This window comes from Oncorhynchus kisutch, linkage group LG14, assembly GCF_002021735.2.
Source record: "Oncorhynchus kisutch isolate 150728-3 linkage group LG14, Okis_V2, whole genome shotgun sequence".
Taxonomy (NCBI): Eukaryota; Metazoa; Chordata; class Actinopteri; order Salmoniformes; family Salmonidae; genus Oncorhynchus; species Oncorhynchus kisutch.
In genome coordinates this window covers 79,658,959-79,676,593 of record NC_034187.2, presented here as the reverse complement: position 1 = coordinate 79,676,593, position 17,635 = coordinate 79,658,959, and the positions used below count along the sequence as shown (strand labels likewise).

At 46.4% G+C, this 17,635-nt stretch overlaps 2 protein-coding genes across 3 annotated transcripts in view; both read right to left on the bottom strand.

Moving 5' to 3' along the window:
- LOC109879615 (CLIP-associating protein 2-like) overlaps window positions 1-8,044 on the bottom strand; it is a 111,612-nt gene extending 103,568 nt beyond the window's left edge. Inside the window, exon 1 of the mRNA XM_031789025.1 lies at window positions 7,175-8,044. Within this exon, the coding sequence (XP_031644885.1) occupies window positions 7,175-7,372 (198 nt within the window). The 5' untranslated portion in view covers window positions 7,373-8,044. The remainder of the gene's footprint in view (window positions 1-7,174) is intronic.
- Window positions 8,045-11,832: 3,788 nt separating this feature from the next.
- The window catches only part of LOC109879612 (F-box/LRR-repeat protein 2-like), a 28,692-nt gene continuing 22,889 nt past the window's right edge, over window positions 11,833-17,635 (bottom strand). Inside the window, exons 10-14 of one of the 2 annotated variants that reach the window (XM_031789024.1) lie at window positions 16,725-16,785; window positions 16,551-16,595; window positions 16,344-16,400; window positions 16,062-16,274; window positions 11,833-15,815 (exon numbers count right to left, since the gene is read on the bottom strand). In XM_031789024.1, the coding sequence (XP_031644884.1) occupies window positions 15,708-15,815; window positions 16,062-16,274; window positions 16,344-16,400; window positions 16,551-16,595; window positions 16,725-16,785 (484 nt within the window). In that variant the 3' untranslated portion in view covers window positions 11,833-15,707. Of the gene's footprint in view, window positions 15,816-16,061; window positions 16,401-16,550; window positions 16,596-16,724; window positions 16,786-17,635 lie in introns of both variants that reach the window. The other variant, XM_031789023.1, reaches the window with a different exon arrangement.

Genomic DNA, 17,635 nt, shown 5'->3' with positions numbered 1-17,635 from the left:
CCCTATGTAGCCAGGTCCCATCTACTATCCTTCTGACCTAGGTCCCATCTACTATCCTTCTGACCCTATGTAGCCAGGTCCATCTACTATCCATCTGACCCTATGTAGCCAGGTCCCATCTACTATCCATCTGACCCTATGTAGCCAGGTCCCATCTACTATCCATCTGACCCTATGTAGCCAGGTCCCATCTACTATCCATCTGACCCTATGTAGCCAGGTCCCATCTACTATCCTTCTGACCCTATGTAGCCAGGTCCCATCTACTATCCTTCTGACCTAGGTCCCATCTACTATCCATCTGACCCTATGTAGCCAGGTCCCATCTACTATCCTTCTGACCCTATGTAGCCAGGTCCCATCTACTATCCTTCTGACCCTATGTAGCCAGGTCCATCTACTATCCTCCTGACCCAGGTCCATCTACTATCCTCCTGACCCAGGTCCCATCTACTATCCTTCTGACCCTATGTATCCAGGTCCATCTACTATCCTCCTGACCCAGGTCCCATCTACTATCCTCCTGACCCTATGTAGCCAGGTCCCATCTACTATCCTTCTGACCCTATGTATCCAGGTCCATCTACTATCCTCCTGACCCAGGTCCATCTACTATCCTCCTGACCCAGGTCCCATCTACTATCCTTCTGACCCTATGTATCCAGGTCTCATCTACTATCCTCCTGACCCAGGTCCCATCTACTATCCTCCTGACCCTATGTAGCCAGGTCCCATCTACTAGCCTACTGACCCTATGTATCCAGGTCCCATCTACTATCCTTCTGACCCTATGTATCCAGGTCCCATCTACTATCCTTCTGACCCTATGTATCCAGGTCCCATCTACTATCCTTCTGACCCTATGTATCCAGGTCCCATCTACTATCCTTCTGACCCAGGTCCCATCTACTATCCTTCTGACCCAGGTCCCATCTACTATCCTTCTGACCCTATGTAGCCAGGTCCATCTACTATCCTACTGACCCTATGTAGCCAGGTCCCATCTACTATCCTTCTGACCCAGGTCCCATCTACTATCCTTCTGACCCTATGTAGCCAGGTCCCATCTACTATCCTTCTGACCCTATGTATCCAGGTCCCATCTACTATCCTTCTGACCCAGGTCCCATCTACTATCCTTCTGACCCAGGTCCCATCTACTATCCTTCTGACCCAGGTCCCATCTACTATCCTTCTGACCCAGGTCCCATCTACTATGCTTCTGACCCTATGTAGCCAGGTCCCATCTACTATCCATCTGACCCTATGTAGCCAGGTCCCATCTACTATCCTTCTGACCCTATGTAGCCAGGTCCATCTACTATCCTTCTGACCCTATGTAGCCAGGTCCCATGTACTATCCATCTGACCCTATGTAGCCAGGTCCCATCTACTATCCTTCAGACCCTATGTAGCCAGGTCCATCTACTATCCTCCTGACCCTATGTATCCAGGTCCCATCTACTATCCATCTGACCCTATGTAGCCAGGTCCCATCTACTATCCTTCAGACCCTATGTAGCCAGGTCCCATCTACCTTTTAACTCCTCGTAAGTGTGGCTTGTTTGGTGTCTGCTGTGAAGGAATACCACAACAAGTCAACTACTTGATTGATGAAGGCATGTCGATTAATCGACATTGGGGAAACACGTGTGGCCCTGAAATGTGACAACTGCAGTGGCCAAAACATGTCTGTGCTCTGGTATTGTGCCCGGTGGACCATGCACAAGCTCCACCACAGTCTGGACCTTCACTTCCTGATCACAGGTCACACCAAGTTTGCCACCGATTGGTGCTTCGGCCTCATCAAGGAGAGCTCAGAAAGACCAGAGTGAACACTGTCTGAGATGGCTGGTGTTGTGAAGGTACAGCACCATGACAGGGGTCAGCATCTCACAGCTGGTTGGACTGGACAATGGTTCAGTGCTGGTGGAAAGATATGGCTGGTACTTCAGGCCGCTGCCACAGATCAGACAGTACCACCACTTCAGATGAATGTCATGTTCATTGCATTGTATGAGGATATTCAACTTATCTACACTTGAGAGGTGAATTGATGTTGTGGAAGGTTGTAATGTCTTCTACATTTATTTTTTTTATCCTGTTTTACAGCTTTGATGCTCTGGAGCCTGGTGTTGTTGTCTCCAAGTAGCGTTCAGACTCAGTCGGGACCAGGTTTCAGCTGCTGCCCACCACGGACATCCTTCCTCCCATTGATGGTCTGCCTGTACAAGCACCACCTGGACACAGCTAAACAAACATATCTTTTTTAGAAGATCAGGGAGTTTTATGATGTAGAGGCTATGGACATCACATGACCTGCACCAAAATCAAGGGCAGGACAGAAACAGGCTCTCCGAATATAGATTCCCTTGGTCATGCGTGGTTCGGACAGACCAGTTCATCATTGGGGGGGGAGACAGACCAGTTCATCATTGGCGGGGAAGACAGACCAGTTCATCATTGGGGGGGAAGACAGACCAGTTCATCATTGAGGGGGAAGACAGGCCAGTTCATCATTGGGGGGGGAAGACAGACCCGTTCATAATTGGGGGGGAAGACAGACCAGTTCATCATTGGGGGGGGAGAGTTCCCAGTCATCAGCACTATCTGCCGTTCCTCTATCCACATGATTCTCTCCTAACACACACACACACACCAACCATATGTAGCTGCTATTATTATTTATTTCTCTCTCTCTCTCTTTAGGAACAGTGGGTTAACTGCCTGTTTAGGGGCAGAACGACAGATTTTCACCTTGTCAGCTCAGGGGATCCAATCTTGCAACCTTACAGTTAACTAGTCCAATGCAATAATGACCTGCCTCTCTCTCGTTGCACTCCACAGGGAGACTGCCTGTTACGCAAATGCAGTAAGCCAAGGTAAGTTGCTAGCTAGCAACTTCGTTGTGCGTCAAGCATTGCGCGGTTTATGACTTCAAGCCTATCAACTCCCGAGATGAGGCTGGTGTAACCGAAGTGAAATGGCTAGCTAGTTAGCGGGCGCTAATAGCGTTTCAAACGTCACAAACGCCTTCTAGTAATTGTTCCCCTTGCTCTGCATGGGTAACGCTGATTCGATGGTGGCTGTTGTCGTTGTGTTGCTGGTTCGAGCCCAGGGAGGAGCGAGGAGAGGTACGGAAGCTATACTGTTACACTGGCAATACTAAAGTGCCTATAAGAACATCTAATAGTCAAAGGTTAATGAAATACAAATGGTATAGAGGGAAATAGTCCTATAATAACTACAACCTAAATCTTCTTACCTGGGAATATTGAAGACATGTTAAAAGGAACCACCAGCTTTCATATGTTCTCATGTTCTGAGCAAGGAACTGAAACGTTAGCTTTCTTACATAGCACATATTGCACTTTTACTTTCTTCTCCAACACTTATTTAAACCAAATTGAACATGTTTCATTATCTACTTGAGGCTAAATTGATTTTATTCATGTATTATATTAAAGTTAAAATAAGTGTTCATTTAGTATTGTTGTAATTGTCATTATTACAAATAAATAAATACAAATAAATCAGCTTTTTTTGGTCCTCCAATAATCGGTATCGGTGTTGAAAAATCATAATCGGTATCGGTGTTGAAAAATCATAATCGGTCGACCTCTAGTACATACTGTATATTATTTTGTTCTTTCTCTACTGACAGACACTTGTTTATTTTATTTTATATTGACACCATTTCTGATATTGCTACTATGTAAGTAACTATTTGGCTGTATCGCTTACACCTTCTGTAGAGACCCGTCCACTTGGCAAGACGTGGCTGGGGGTTATTGCATTTCTTTCACATGACCCATCAATTTAGACAGGTGTGTCATCTAATATTTTAAAAATATCTGGACACTTTGTTTACCTGGATTTGTTCCTTGTTGTAGGCTACTACTTTTACCTATTAGTCTTCATCTTTTCACTCTGTTTAGCACATGAGCTCACATGTGAATCCTTAATGAGATGGGTGGGGCTAAGGCTTAAGAGGGTGTGGACTTTGCTGAATGGGTGTAAACAAATAAGTGCTCTCCAGTAGGTACCAAAACATTCAAGGGCCATTTTCTCAAAAGTGGGGTTACAAGTTCAGCAACTTTCAAAGCAGAATCACTTTCCCATTGTTCCTCAAATGCTGTGTATGATATACCATCGTGTAGCTCTGCGTCTCTGCTTTTATCCAATGTAAATCAATAAAAATAAAAATAAACATTTAACCACATTTTGCTACATAAGACCGAATCAAGAAAGTCAGTCACATTTCATTTGTGGGGGGTAAATACAGCAAACATATTTATTAAAAAAGTGACCTTGTTTTAGAGAGATTTACAATTATCAGAACGTCACACCAGGGTAAAGCCTACACGAAACACCACCCCTATTTGAAGTGTATCTAAAAATCATTCTATGGGAAAAATGATTGGAACCATTTCCTTGTTTTACCCACTAGGTTTATGGGTATTATGACTCTTACGGTAGTACTCTAAGAGGCACCAGCAGCATTAGCGGTCTCAGTCTGTACACAGCTCTCCGAGTGAGTCAATCTCAGTCTGGACACAGCTCTCCGGGTCACTCTGCATCCATTAATCTCTCCCCCTCTTCTCTCTCACTTCCCCTCCCTTCTCCCTCCTCTCTCATCTGGGATGACTCAGCATCTTCACAGAAGACGGCCACTCCCCTTCTCTCCTCTAGACCAATTAGGAGCTATTATTTGGAGAGCAAAGTAAAAACATTTAAAATCATGAAGAATAAAATGAATAAAATCAGTACTTTTGAGAAGCTTTGTGAATACGGGCCACAGATCTATACTGTACACATTGAAGGAGCTCTCTATGGAATAGGGAATTCAGTTGTAATTGGACCAGGCTCATATTACTAAACCTCTAAATCCCACCCTGGCCAACGTAATTACAGCATTATCCTGTTTCACATCTGTGTTTCTGTCAAACTGTCATCATCTTATTGTTCCCTGTAATATGACCTATAACCCTCAGGGAAATAAGAGGATACTGTTAAGGGTTGATTATAGTTTTATTTCACTGGCTCTTCTGGAAAGTAATGTGACCCGTTTTCCATTGCAGCCCTGGTCCAGCCCGAGACATTCCATAGGCTTAAAACACAGGGTGTTATATTAGGGAAGGTAAAATAAACATCTTTAAAATACAACACACCAAAAATGTTAACGCAACATGTAAAGCTTTGTTCGCATGTTTTATGATTTAAAATTTTAAAAAATCCATTTGCACAACGCATTTCTCTCAAATTCTGGGGTATAAATTAGTTTCTCTCTCTGTTGGTGAGCATTTCTCCTTTGCCAAGATAATCCATCCACCTGACTGGTGTGGCATATCAAAAAGCTGATTAAATAGCCATACCAATACACAGGTGCACCTTGTACTGGGGGGCAAAAAAAGGCCACTAAAATGTGCAGTTCGGTCACACAACATTGCCACAGATGTCTGAAGTTTAGGGAGCGTACAATTGGCATGCTGACTGCAGGAATGTCCACCAGAACTGTTGCCGGATAATTTAATGTTCATTTCTCTACCATAAGCCGCCTCCAATGTCGTTTTAGAGAATTTGGCAGTATGTCCACCCGGCCTCACAACAGCAGACAACGTGTATGGAATTGTGTGGGCGAGCGGTTTGCTGATGTCAACGTTGTGAACAGAGTGCCCCAGGATGACGGTGGGGTTATAGCATTGGCAGGCATAAGCTACGCACAACGAACACAATTGCATTTTGTCTATGGAAATTTCAATGCACAGAGATACTGTGACCAGATCCTGAGGCCCTTTGTCCCACCATCTCCTCATGTTTCAGCATGATAAAGCACGGCCCCATGTCGCAAGGATCTGTACACAATCCCTGGATGCTGAAAATGTCCCAATTCTTCCATGGCCTGCGTACTCACCAGACATGTCACCCATTGAGCATGTTTGGGATGCTCTGGATCGACGTGTATGACAGCGTGTCCCAGTTCTCACCAATATCAAGCAAATTCGCACACCCATTGAAGAGGAGTGGGACAACATTCCACATCAGAACACAATCAACAGCCTGATCAACTCTATGCGAAGAAGATGTGTCACGCTGCATGAGGAAAATGGTGGTCACACCAGATACGGAATGGTTTTCTGATCCACGCCCCTACATTTTTAAGGTATCTGTGACCAACAGATGCACATCTGTATCTGTACTCCCAGTCTGGGCCTCATGAATGTATTTCAAATCGACTGATTCCCTTTATATGAACTGTAGCTCAGTAAAAATGTTCTGACATTTTAGCATGTTGCGTTTATATTTTTGTTCCGTATTAGTTGTAATGGATTCACCTCCAGTGGACGTAACCAGCATCACCTTCTTCGGTGTCTGATGCAAGGATTCATTCCATGGTGTATAATTCAGACATAACTGTCTGGGATTATGAGGAGATACATTTAGCAAAGAAAACAAAAGCCACATTCCATCATTTCCCACAAATATGACATTATAACACGGCCCGACCCCTCCCCCATCCTCTAGGCGCTCGGACAATGGGGTCCTCCTCCAAGCACACAGTCCACTACTACCGCCAGCCGACATACAACTGAATGATATCTAACTCAATCCCATTCATTACATTAAGAGTCACAATATAACGCATTACTTGTATTAGACCTTTTAATACAATATTAGTATTTTTCGAGCTAACCGGCTGATCAATCGTGGCTGGACAGCAGAGCTACCTGACGTCTGGTATTATTAACCCTTATCCATTCAAAGAAAGTGTCCCACTACTCAAAGAAAACGCAAAAATGTTAGACCCAATTACGGGGGAGATTAGTGGGCTCTCTCTGTTTTAATCAGATTAACTCCGTTTTAATGAGATTACAGTTAGAAGATATATCCCTCTGCTACAGCGAGACCGCCCTGCTTCACAAAATAACACTGTCTGTGGTGACAGCTCGTTATTCCTGAGTAGCTTCTCCTTCCTAGTTAACTAAATGTCCCCACACTGAGAATAATCATCCCTGGCTAGCAAACTAGCTACATCCTATCACAAAAACATGTATATCAAAGAACTACGTTAGTGAAACAGGGTGCAAAAAGCCGGATAGTTCAGGGGGGGGCATAATCAAGGGACCACCGTCTGCAGTGTCCACCGCAATGTCCCCATGTGCTGCGGTCTCACCTTGTAGTTGCTGGCGTTGACCCATCCCGTCAGCTCATCTATGGTTTTATCCAGCCGGGGTTTGTCTTGTTCCACATCGGAGGACCTCTGCGGGTCGTTCAGGTAGTCTATTAAATCCTGCCCGACCTGCAACCTGCGGGTAACGTCTTTCTGCAGGACCTGCTGATATAAATAGTCCATGTTGTCATGTTCCTCCATTGAGCAGGCAGTGATGTGTGGTCAGCTCCGGGGTCAGACAGACTAGTACTGTCCGGTTGGTAACAGGGTTGGATGGAGAAGAAAATAAAAAAGGTCCGGTCCGGTCTTTAATTCTGAGCCGAGGACAGTTACCAACAAAAACAAAACGCCTGTCAAATTAACTTGGCAAACGCAAATCACTTTGGTCTTAAAATACACACACTGCTCGACTTTTGATTTCAGAGAAAGATAACAGAGAATGTTTCTCTCGGGGTAGATACCTTAACAAGCAATAACTTTCAAAAAAGTTTTTGAAAAATACAACAATGTGCGGTAGAACCAACCAGGTCCCGTGTATTATGGACCCACAACAACAACACAAGCTAGCTGGCTAAGCTAACGAATCTAGCTACACACATCAATGGGAACAACTAGCTAATAGTTAGCAAGCTGAAGGAAGCAACGTTGGCCACAGGCCTGACACCTTGTTTCGGTTTTTGTATTCCATTATATGATAATCTCTCTTGTCAAAACCCTTCAAAATAAAGTTGCGCCAAAACTCTTGCTTTCTAACCCGCAGGTTCCTGCTGGCTACTTTTAATCAAGGGAATAATCGCCCCTACTACAGCTGTCTAGCTAAACCCTCCCCCGCTGAAAACAGGAGCCAAGCCGGTGACTGCAGTTTACTAGCAGGCCTGCCGCGCAAACGAGCAGTCTGACGAAGGCGGATGGGTGTCCTTCGCAGGGTTGCCAGTTGTTTTATTTTGTTTCACTATCTAGCATTAAGGAGACTACAAAACATGAGTGTTTACTTAGAATTCTTTATAAAATATTTTTTTTTAAATTCTAGACATAAAAAAATAAACAACTATTGTGGATTTAATGTGTCTACCACAGGAGGTTGGTGGCACCTTAATTGGGGAGGACGGGCTCAGAGTAATCGCTCAAACAGAATGATATCGAACTCAAACACATGGTTTCCATGGTTTCCATACCATTCCACCCCAGACATTATTATGAGCTGTCCTCCCCTCCGCAGCCTCCTGTGTCGTCTACGTGTTGCATGGCATTGATTAACATTTCAGTCTCCCCACGCCCCTATTTCAAGCTGTTTTTGACGATGTTCCCCATAAATTACAAGGTCAAACTTTAAAAAGGTACAATCTGGGAAATGTGCGCATGCAGCCCCTTAGCCCTTGATCACGACTCTCTGTTCCATTACACACACACAAAGGTCATTGGACAAAAGCGTCTTCTGTATGGGGGAGTTTTGTTAAGAGCAGCGACACTTGGTCTGAACATTGACACGCATCGCTTGCGGTACGGTTTTGAAAAGCACAAAGGACCTCATCTTTCATCTAAATGGGAATTAATTCAGAAGAAGAAAAACATAAGTTAAAACTGATACACAACCTTTATAGGGTTACGGTTCCCACACTCCCATACTCCCATGTTACTGCACTTGTTTACGGACAACGGAAGACAGAGTGGACCACCTGTGTTAATTACTGCTGCCGTCTGTCGCCGAACACCTGTGGGTAAACGGAAGACAGACTGGACCACCTGTGTTAATTACTGCTGCCGTCTGTCGCCGAACACCTGTGGGTAAACGGAAGACAGACTGGACCACCTGTGTTAATTACTGCTGCCGTCTGTCGCCGAACACCTGTGGGTAAACGGAAGACAGAGTGGACCACCTGTGTTAATTACTGCTGCCGTCTGTCGCCGAACACCTGTGGGTAAACGGAAGACAGACTGGACCACCTGTGTTAATTACTGCTGCCGTCTGTCGCCGAACAACTGTGGGTAAACGGAAGACAGACTGGACTACCTGTGTTAATTACTGCTGCCGTCTGTCGCCGAACAACTGTGTGCAAACGGAAGACAGACTGGACTACCTGTGTTAATTACTGCTGCCGAACACCTGTGGGTAAACGGAAGACAGACTGGACCACCTGTGTTAATTACTGCTGCCGTCTGTCGCCGAACACCTGTGGGTAAACGGAAGACAGACTGGACTACCTGTGTTAATTACTGCTGCTGTCTGTCGCCGAACACCTGTGGGTAAACGGAAGACAGACTGGACTACCTGTGTTAATTACTGCTGCCGAACACCTGTGGGTAAACGGAAGACAGACTGGACTACCTGTGTTAATTACTGCTGCCGAACACCTGTGGGTAAACGGAAGACAGACTGGACTACCTGTGTTAATTACTGCTGCCGAACACCTGTGGGTAAACGGAAGACAGAGTGGACCACCTGTGTTAATTACTGCTGTCGGATCCACCTGTGTTAATTACTGCTGTCGGATCCACCTGTGTTAATTACTGCTGTCGGATCCACCTGTGTTAATTACTGCTGTCGGATCCACCTGTGTTAATTACTGCTGTCGGATCCACCTGTGTTAATTACTGCTGTCGGATCCACCTGTGTTAATTACTGCTGTCGGATCCACCTGTGTTAATTACTGCTGTCGGATCCACCTGTGTTAATTACTGCTGTCGGATCCACCTGTGTTAATTACTGCTGTCGGATCCACCTGTGTTAATTACTGCTGTCGGATCCACCTGTGTTAATTACTGCTGTCGGATCCACCTGTGTTAATTACTGCTGTCGGATCCACCTGTGTTAATTACTGCTGTCGGATCCACCTGTGTTAAAACCGTGTACAGTAAGTGTGTATTTACTTGTTTTTATTTAACCCTCAGTTGACCAGGTAAGTTCACTGAGAACACACTCTATTTACAGCAAGTACCTGGGGAATAGTTCCAGGGGAGAAGAGGGCAGATGAATGAGCCAATTGAAATGGTTTTTTTTGCATTTGTGAAATTATTTTGATGTGATATGAAAGTAGAGGGGTTGATGTTTCTAGAAACACACTGAATGGAGAATCGATTCCCATTTAGATGTTTTAACTTCCAGAGCCAATTCATCCTGTAAACAGAACATGATACTCCTTCGTCCAAGGACCTTACGTTAGGCTCCTTTAGTCCATTACCCAGGCTAATGCTGTAGCTACCTTACATGTGTAGTATTGTGTAGTGGTCAAGGACTTCAGTAAAATGTAAATGTTCGTTGTAGCCTAATGTCTATGAAAACAAAAACGTTATCAATGGAACAGTAGGGCATTGTTTTTTGATATGTTGTAAGCTAATTAAATATGATTTTTTTCCCTCCAAAACCTAAAGGGCATATTACATTTGAACAGCAGATCAGCCTTAGGTTTTATTTCCCGAGGCTTTAGCTCAGCGGGCTTGTGATGAGCAAAAGACTTGAGTTGTGTTCAAACCCAAAGTCACACATAAATGCACATACACACAGTACATCCACTGCAACGATCGTGCAGATTGGAGTTGCACCAGAGACAATTTAAGTTGTCCAAGTCATTCTTTCCCCTTACAGCCCTTCTCTGTTTCTACCTTTTATTGAATAAATAAAACCTTAAAAACATACTGAAGGTAGTTTATTTGCATTTATTTGTATGGAACAATCTACAGATGTCCCTACAACTAGATCTACTGGTGCCTCTCAGGCAGTTCAAATGAATCATTTGGGGCCCATCTTTACTGAGGTATGTGATGGTTTCACTTGAGTGTGTTTGTAATCTTGTATATTTGTATTGTGTTGTATTTGTAAAGTGTGCATGCAGGGCTCCCTTGTAGAAGAGATCTTGGTCTCAATGAGAATGCCTGCTAAAATAAAGGTTAAACGTTTTTAAATACATCTCCTGACCATAAAATTCACCCACATGGATGTACCCCTACCCCTAACCCTACCCCCCCCCCCCCCCACACACACACACACACACACATTCTGCCCCATGAATCCATAAAAAGGTAATTTTCTCCAACATGGCAACCATGGTTTTTCCAGGAACTGTGCACAGCTATTCAGCATATTGCCTGACTGAAAATCCCCAGTCCGTTTCTTATTCATAAACGAGAAAACGTCAGGAATGAACAGAAAAATTTGGACAGCACCCCAAAATAAGAACGGCTTTATAAAAGTTTAATATTTTCCATGCCAAGCTAAATAACAACCCATCCATCCTTTCCTTATACATGAATATGAAAACTGCAGTAATATCGCTGCTGCTAATGGCTATTACCTAGAACTGATCAGATTGTGGTAGGTCTATCCCTAAAGTAATAATTATACAGTTGATCATTTTGCCGGCTTGTTGTTAAAGGATATTAAACCATACTCTCATTTAAAAAAGGAATCTATTAAAGTTGGAAGTCTTACTGCAGCCTGGATAAGGATCATCATAATAGGTGTATTTCACTCTATTTTCTCAAAGTAAAAGGACCTGAACATGAAGAACATATAAAATATTGATGATGGATCCAGATTTGGGTGTGCCTCAGATTTTATATAGCACTTCAGCGACATCTGCTGGTCAGGATGAAGATTACATTGCTATCACACACACACACACACACACACACACACACACACACACAGACAGTGAGTATCAGAGTAAGCACAAGTCAGAACATTTATTTTTTATCAAATTTCACTGTAGAGCCAGTCAGAGCACGTTTACTAATCAGTTATTTGATTTATTTATGTTATATTTATTCATTTTCAACATAAAGCTCCTGCTAGAACAGCTGTCAAAGAGAGGCGTTAGTATCATTGCCACATAGTGAGGTCAGCAGGGTTGGGATCAATTCCATTTCAAAGACTGAATTAATAAAGAACTGACCCCAACCCTAGAGGTCAGTCAGCTTATTGACCTAGAACCAGAAGCATCTGAGTCAAACACCCATATTATATACTACACACTCTGTATGTCTGAGACTGAACACAGACAGGCCTTGTCCCAAACCCAAGACTGGCCCCTAGCCCTGACCCCTTCCCTTAGCCCCGGAACATCTGAAAGCACATGGTAGGTAATCTCGGACACCCAGAATGAAAAATCCTGTGCAATTGCGTTAGATGCTTAATTAATTTCTGGGGGCAGACATTTTAGAAATATATACTAGAACGAGGATACGGAAGCAGAACTAGGAGCTCCATTTCCCTCTGCAGGTTACAGGAGAGGTGTATGTGCCAAATGTTCCCTACTCTTCCAAAATTCAAAAGACACCTGCGAAATCATGATTTGTCCAAATGACCAGTGATGAAAGACCTGCGTACCAGAACAAATTTCATTGGTAGTCGGGCGCAACCCACAGTCTGCTGACAGATGCTACGATACCAGTTATGTTATGCACATCTGTCCACGAGAGATTACATGGTAGGTACCAGTAAACATAGCAGTCTATATCTTGACCTCAATCTCCATCTGGTGAACTGTGTGAAGTATCTGCCATGGTGCTCGAATCCACTGCTCCAGATTTATTTTTTATTTTTTTTAAATCTAAAGACACATGATCATCACTTAGGCTTAAACCTCTCCGTTTCATTTCAATGAGGGTGAGTCAGGAGTTGCTTAGTGGTCAAGGGGCTAGTGGTCAGTTTGGAACCAGCCTGTGTGTTCCACAGCCACACAGGAGGCCCAGAGTAAACACGTTCCAGGGATTTCCTTAGATGCTCGTTTCTGACAGACAGTCCCATTTCTGTCCACAACAGTAACCATTTGTTTTCATTATTTTCAAAAGGAGAGATGCACAGATCTGATCTCCCTCTGGATAGATAAGCATGGACAATAACAATAAGCACTGAAAAAGAGGGAAAATAGTCATTTGTTACTGGCCAACTCCAATCCGAGGGCGAGTTGCCATATTGTAATATTTTTGTTGCCCTCATTGTAAAACACTCTTACAAACAAAAACAGTCTCAAACAGACAGGTTCTCAGGTGCACAACAAAAACGTCAAAATGTTCAGCTTTGTACTTCTGGTTTCCTGTTTGCCTCTGGATGGGCGGGGTTTAGTGGTGTCCCCTACATCGCCGTAAGTCAGGGCTATCCCAGCATCCTCTCTGCTCACACCCAGAATCACTACATTTCCCAGAATCCCCTTTTCACGCCCAAAGAGCTGTGCGCGTCGATTGGTTGCAGCAGATTGACTCGCAGCACGATCACACAGAGGTGGCATGTGATTGGTTGAGATTAAGTTCACCCAGAGTGATGCGTTGTCCAGGGGGTGTGGTTAGAAGGGCAAGACTGTGGAAACCTTGCAGATAGAAATGTAACATATGGAGCAGACACGATTACCAACGCTCCTCATCACGTCTCTTCTACACAACGTACTTCTATGTACACGTTCCGTACCATTCCACCTTCCTGAATAACACTGTCCAACATTTTGTGGGTTTAGTCCTCTGCCTATTTAGGATCATCCCCCTCATCCACTAGTCCAAGTATTGGAGAGGAGGGGTCTGGAAGGTGAGGGTAGTACTGGAGAGGAGGGGTCTGGAAGGTGAGGGTAGTACTGGAGAGGAGGGGTCTGGAAAGGCAGGGTAGTACTGGAGAGGAGGGGTCTGGAAAGGCAGGGTGGTATTCGAGAGGAGCGGTCTGGAAAGGCAGGGTAGTACTGGAGAGGAGGGGTCTGGAAAGGCAGGGTAGTACTGGAGAGGAGGGGTCTGGAAAGGCAGGGTAGTATTGGAGAGGAGGGGTCTGGAAAGGCAGGGTCGTTTTGGAGAGGAGGGGTCTGGAAAGGCAGGGTAGTATTGGAGAGGAGGGGTCTGGGAAGGCAGGGTAGTTTTGGAGAGGAGGGGTCTGGAAAAGGCAGGGTAGTATTGGAGAGGAGGGGTCTGGAAAGGCAGGGTAGTTTTGGAGAGGAGGGGTCTGGAAGGTGAGGGTAGTTTTGGAGAGGAGGGGTCTGGAAGGTGAGGGTAGTTTTGGAGAGGAGGGGTCTGGAAGGTGAGGGTAGTTTTGGAGAGGAGGGGTCTGGGAAGGTGAGGGTAGTTTTGGAGAGGAGGGGTCTGGGAAGGTGAGGGTAGTTTTGGAGAGGAGGGGTCTGGAAGGTGAGGGTAGTTTTGGAGAGGAGGGGTCTGGAAGGTGAGAGTAGTTTTGGAGAGGAGGGGTCTGGGAAGGTGAGGGTAGTTTTGGAGAGGAGGGGTCTGGGAAGGTGAGGGTAGTTTTGGAGAGGAGGGGTCTGGGAAGGTGAGGGTAGTTTTGGAGAGGAGGGGTCTGGAAGGTGAGGGTAGTTTTGGAGAGGAGGGGTCTGGGCTCTGGAAGGTGAGTGATGGTCAACTCAGAGTTCTGTCAGAGAGAGAAGACTCCACCCCTCGTCCCCTGAATAAGAACCTCAGAAAGACTCCAATTGATAATTTATCAGTAGTGATCAATCAGTCTGTATGGATCAGACACCAGTAGTGATCAATCAGTCTGTATGGATCAGACACCAGTAGTGATCAATCAGTCTGTATGGATCAGAGATCAGTAGTGATCAATCAGTCTGTATGGATCAGAGATCAGTAGTGATCAATCAGTCTGTATGGATCAGAGACCAGTAGTGATCAATCAGTCTGTATGGATCAGAGACCAGTAGTGATCAATCAGTCTGTATGGATCAGAGACCAGTAGTGATCAATCAGTCTGTATGGATCAGACACCAGTAGTGATCAATCAGTCTGTTTGGATCAGAGATCAGTAGCGATGGGGGTCCATGTCCAGGGTATTGATCAGAGATCAGTAGTGATGGGGGGGGTTCAGACCATAGAAAAACATTTAACATTAAAAGTAACAATTTTGTTTAATCATTGGAAAAAGTTTGGGAAGAACCATTTTCAAAAATCTCCTGTTTAGTGCCTAGTGAACACGACCTTGTGGTTATAGGTTCAGGGTGTTGTGTCGGGGTTCAGGGTGTTGTGTCGTCGTGGCGGGGTTCAGGGTGTTGTGGTGGGGTTCAGGGTGTTGTGTCGTCGTGGCGGGGTTCAGGGTGTTGTGTCGTCGTGTCTGGGTTCAGGGTGTTGTGTCGTCGTGTCTGGGTTCAGGGTGTTGTGTCGTCGTGTCTGGGTTCAGGGTGCTGTGTCTGGGTTCAGGGTGCTGTGTCTGGGTTCAGGGTGTTGTGTCTGGGTTCAGGGTGTTGTGTCTGGGTTCAGGGTGTTGTGCCTGGGTTCAGGGTGTTGTGTCTGGGTTCAGGGTGTTGTGTCGTTGTGTCTGGGATCAGGGTGTTGTGTCGTTGTGTCTGGGATCAGGGTGTTGTGTCGTTGTGTCTGGGTTCAGGGTGTTGTGTCGTTGTGTCTGGGTTCAGGGTGTTGTGTCGTTGTGTCTGGGTTCAGGGTGTTGTGTCGTTGTGTCTGGGTTCAGGGTGTTGTGTCGTTGTGTCTGGGTTCAGGGTGTTGTGTCTGGGTTCAGGGTGTTGTGTCGCCGTGGTGTTGGGTTATTGTTGTTGGGGGTGGGGGTCACAGCAGTAGGCCCTGTAGACAGAGCTGCCCCCCCCCCCCCCCGGGTCCTCCACTGTCAGAGGATGACGCAGCAGCGACACAGCCTACGGCCCCCGCCGTGCACCGAGGGAGGGGGCGTCACCGGGGCAAAGTAGGCGTGGACCTTTATCTCTGGGAGATGGGCCTAGAGGGAGAGGTAGGAGCTCCGTCATTTCAAATGCAGCAATATTCCACACTGTTGTATATTCTCCCATGTATTTCATTTGACAGCCTGCAACACTGCAATACACTCAATAGGTCTATAATACAACAGTGGAGGTAATTCTATTATTTCCATAGGAAACTACAATTCCCACCAGGCCATGCAGGAGCTTTGACATTACAGCTATAGTGATGCAGCTTGGGAGATGTAGTGATGGTGATGGCTGACCCGTATGCGTTTGATGCCGGCCCTGGTGACCTGCTGGCAGTCGTAGAGTTCTATCCTCTCCAGGCGGTGGCAGTTTTTCAGGTGCTCCAGAGTCCCGTCTGTGATCAGAGGGCAGTTATCCAACTCCACCACCGTGAGGCGCTCCTGTCCACACACACTGCTGCTCAGTGCCCTGATACCGTCGTCAGTTATCAGCTCACAGTGGGAGAGGGACTGGTGGAGAGAGGATAGACGGTTGACACTATATTGCATACTGTAATGTACACCCACAACAATACGTACCAGTGCTTGCAGGCGAGGGCAGTGAATAGCGAGCTGGACTAGAGTGTTGTCAGTCACCTGTGAGAGGAGACAGACTCAAATCAAACCCAGATACAGTACATAGAATCAGACAGGCTCAAATCAAACCCAGATACAGTACATAGAATCAGACAGGCTCAATCAAATGCTGATGGCCTCAATCTACAGTTGCATCGGTTGAAATCTTACCAAAACACATTCTTCTAAATCCATTTTTTCCATCTCATGACAATGCTGTTGAAACAGACCCACATCAGTTCAACATTAGCTTTTAATTAGTGACCTTAAATGTGAAAAGATTTGAAGACAAAAAAAACGCAACAAGTCAAGACAGAGCGCTGAAGGAAATAAAGAACCACTTACCCGGGCCAGTACAGTAAACCCAGCGTCTGTAACATGTGAACACCGTGCTGCTTCCAAGATCCTGATACAAACACATTGGTTATGTGGACGGTATGACGTCTTTTATCAGTAGGCCTCATCGTGTGTTGTCGGGGGGGGGGCCTCCGTGTGTTGTCGGGGGGGGGGGGGGGGGGGGGCTCATCGTGTGTTGTCAGGGGGGGCCTCATCGTGTGTTGTCAGGGGGGGCCTCCGTGTGTTGTCAGGGGGGGCCTCCGTGTGTTGTCAGGGGGGGCCTCCGTGTGTGTTGTCAGGGGGGGCCTCCGTGTGTGTTGTCAGGGGGGGCCTCCGTGTGTGTTGTCAGGGGGGGCCTCCGTGTGTGTTGTCAGGGGGGGCCTCCGTGTGTGTTGTCAGGGGGGGCCTCCGTGTGTGTTGTCAGGGGGGGCCTCCGTGTGTGTTGTCAGGGGGGGCCTCCGTGTGTGTTGTCAGGGGGGGCCTCCGTGTGTGTTGTCAGGGGGGGCCTCCGTGTGTGTTGTCAGGGGGGGCCTCCGTGTGTGTTGTCAGGGGGGGCCTCCGTGTGTGTTGTCAGGGGGGGCCTCCGTGTGTGTTGTCAGGGGGGGCCTCCGTGTGTGTTGTCAGGGGGGGCCTCCGTGTGTGTTGTCAGGGGGGGCCTCCGTGTGTGTTGTCAGGGGGGGCCTCCGTGTGTGTTGTCAGGGGGGGCCTCCGTGTGTGTTGTCAGGGGGGGCCTCCGTGTGTGTTGTCAGGGGGGGCCTCTGTGTGTGTTGTCAGGGGGGGCCTCCGTGTGTGTTGTCAGGGGGGGCCTCATCGTGTGTTGTCAGGGGGGGCCTCATCGTGTGTTGTCAGGGGGGGCCTCATCGTGTGTTGTCAGGGGGGGCCTCATCGTGTGTTGTCAGGGGGGGCCTCATCGTGTGTTG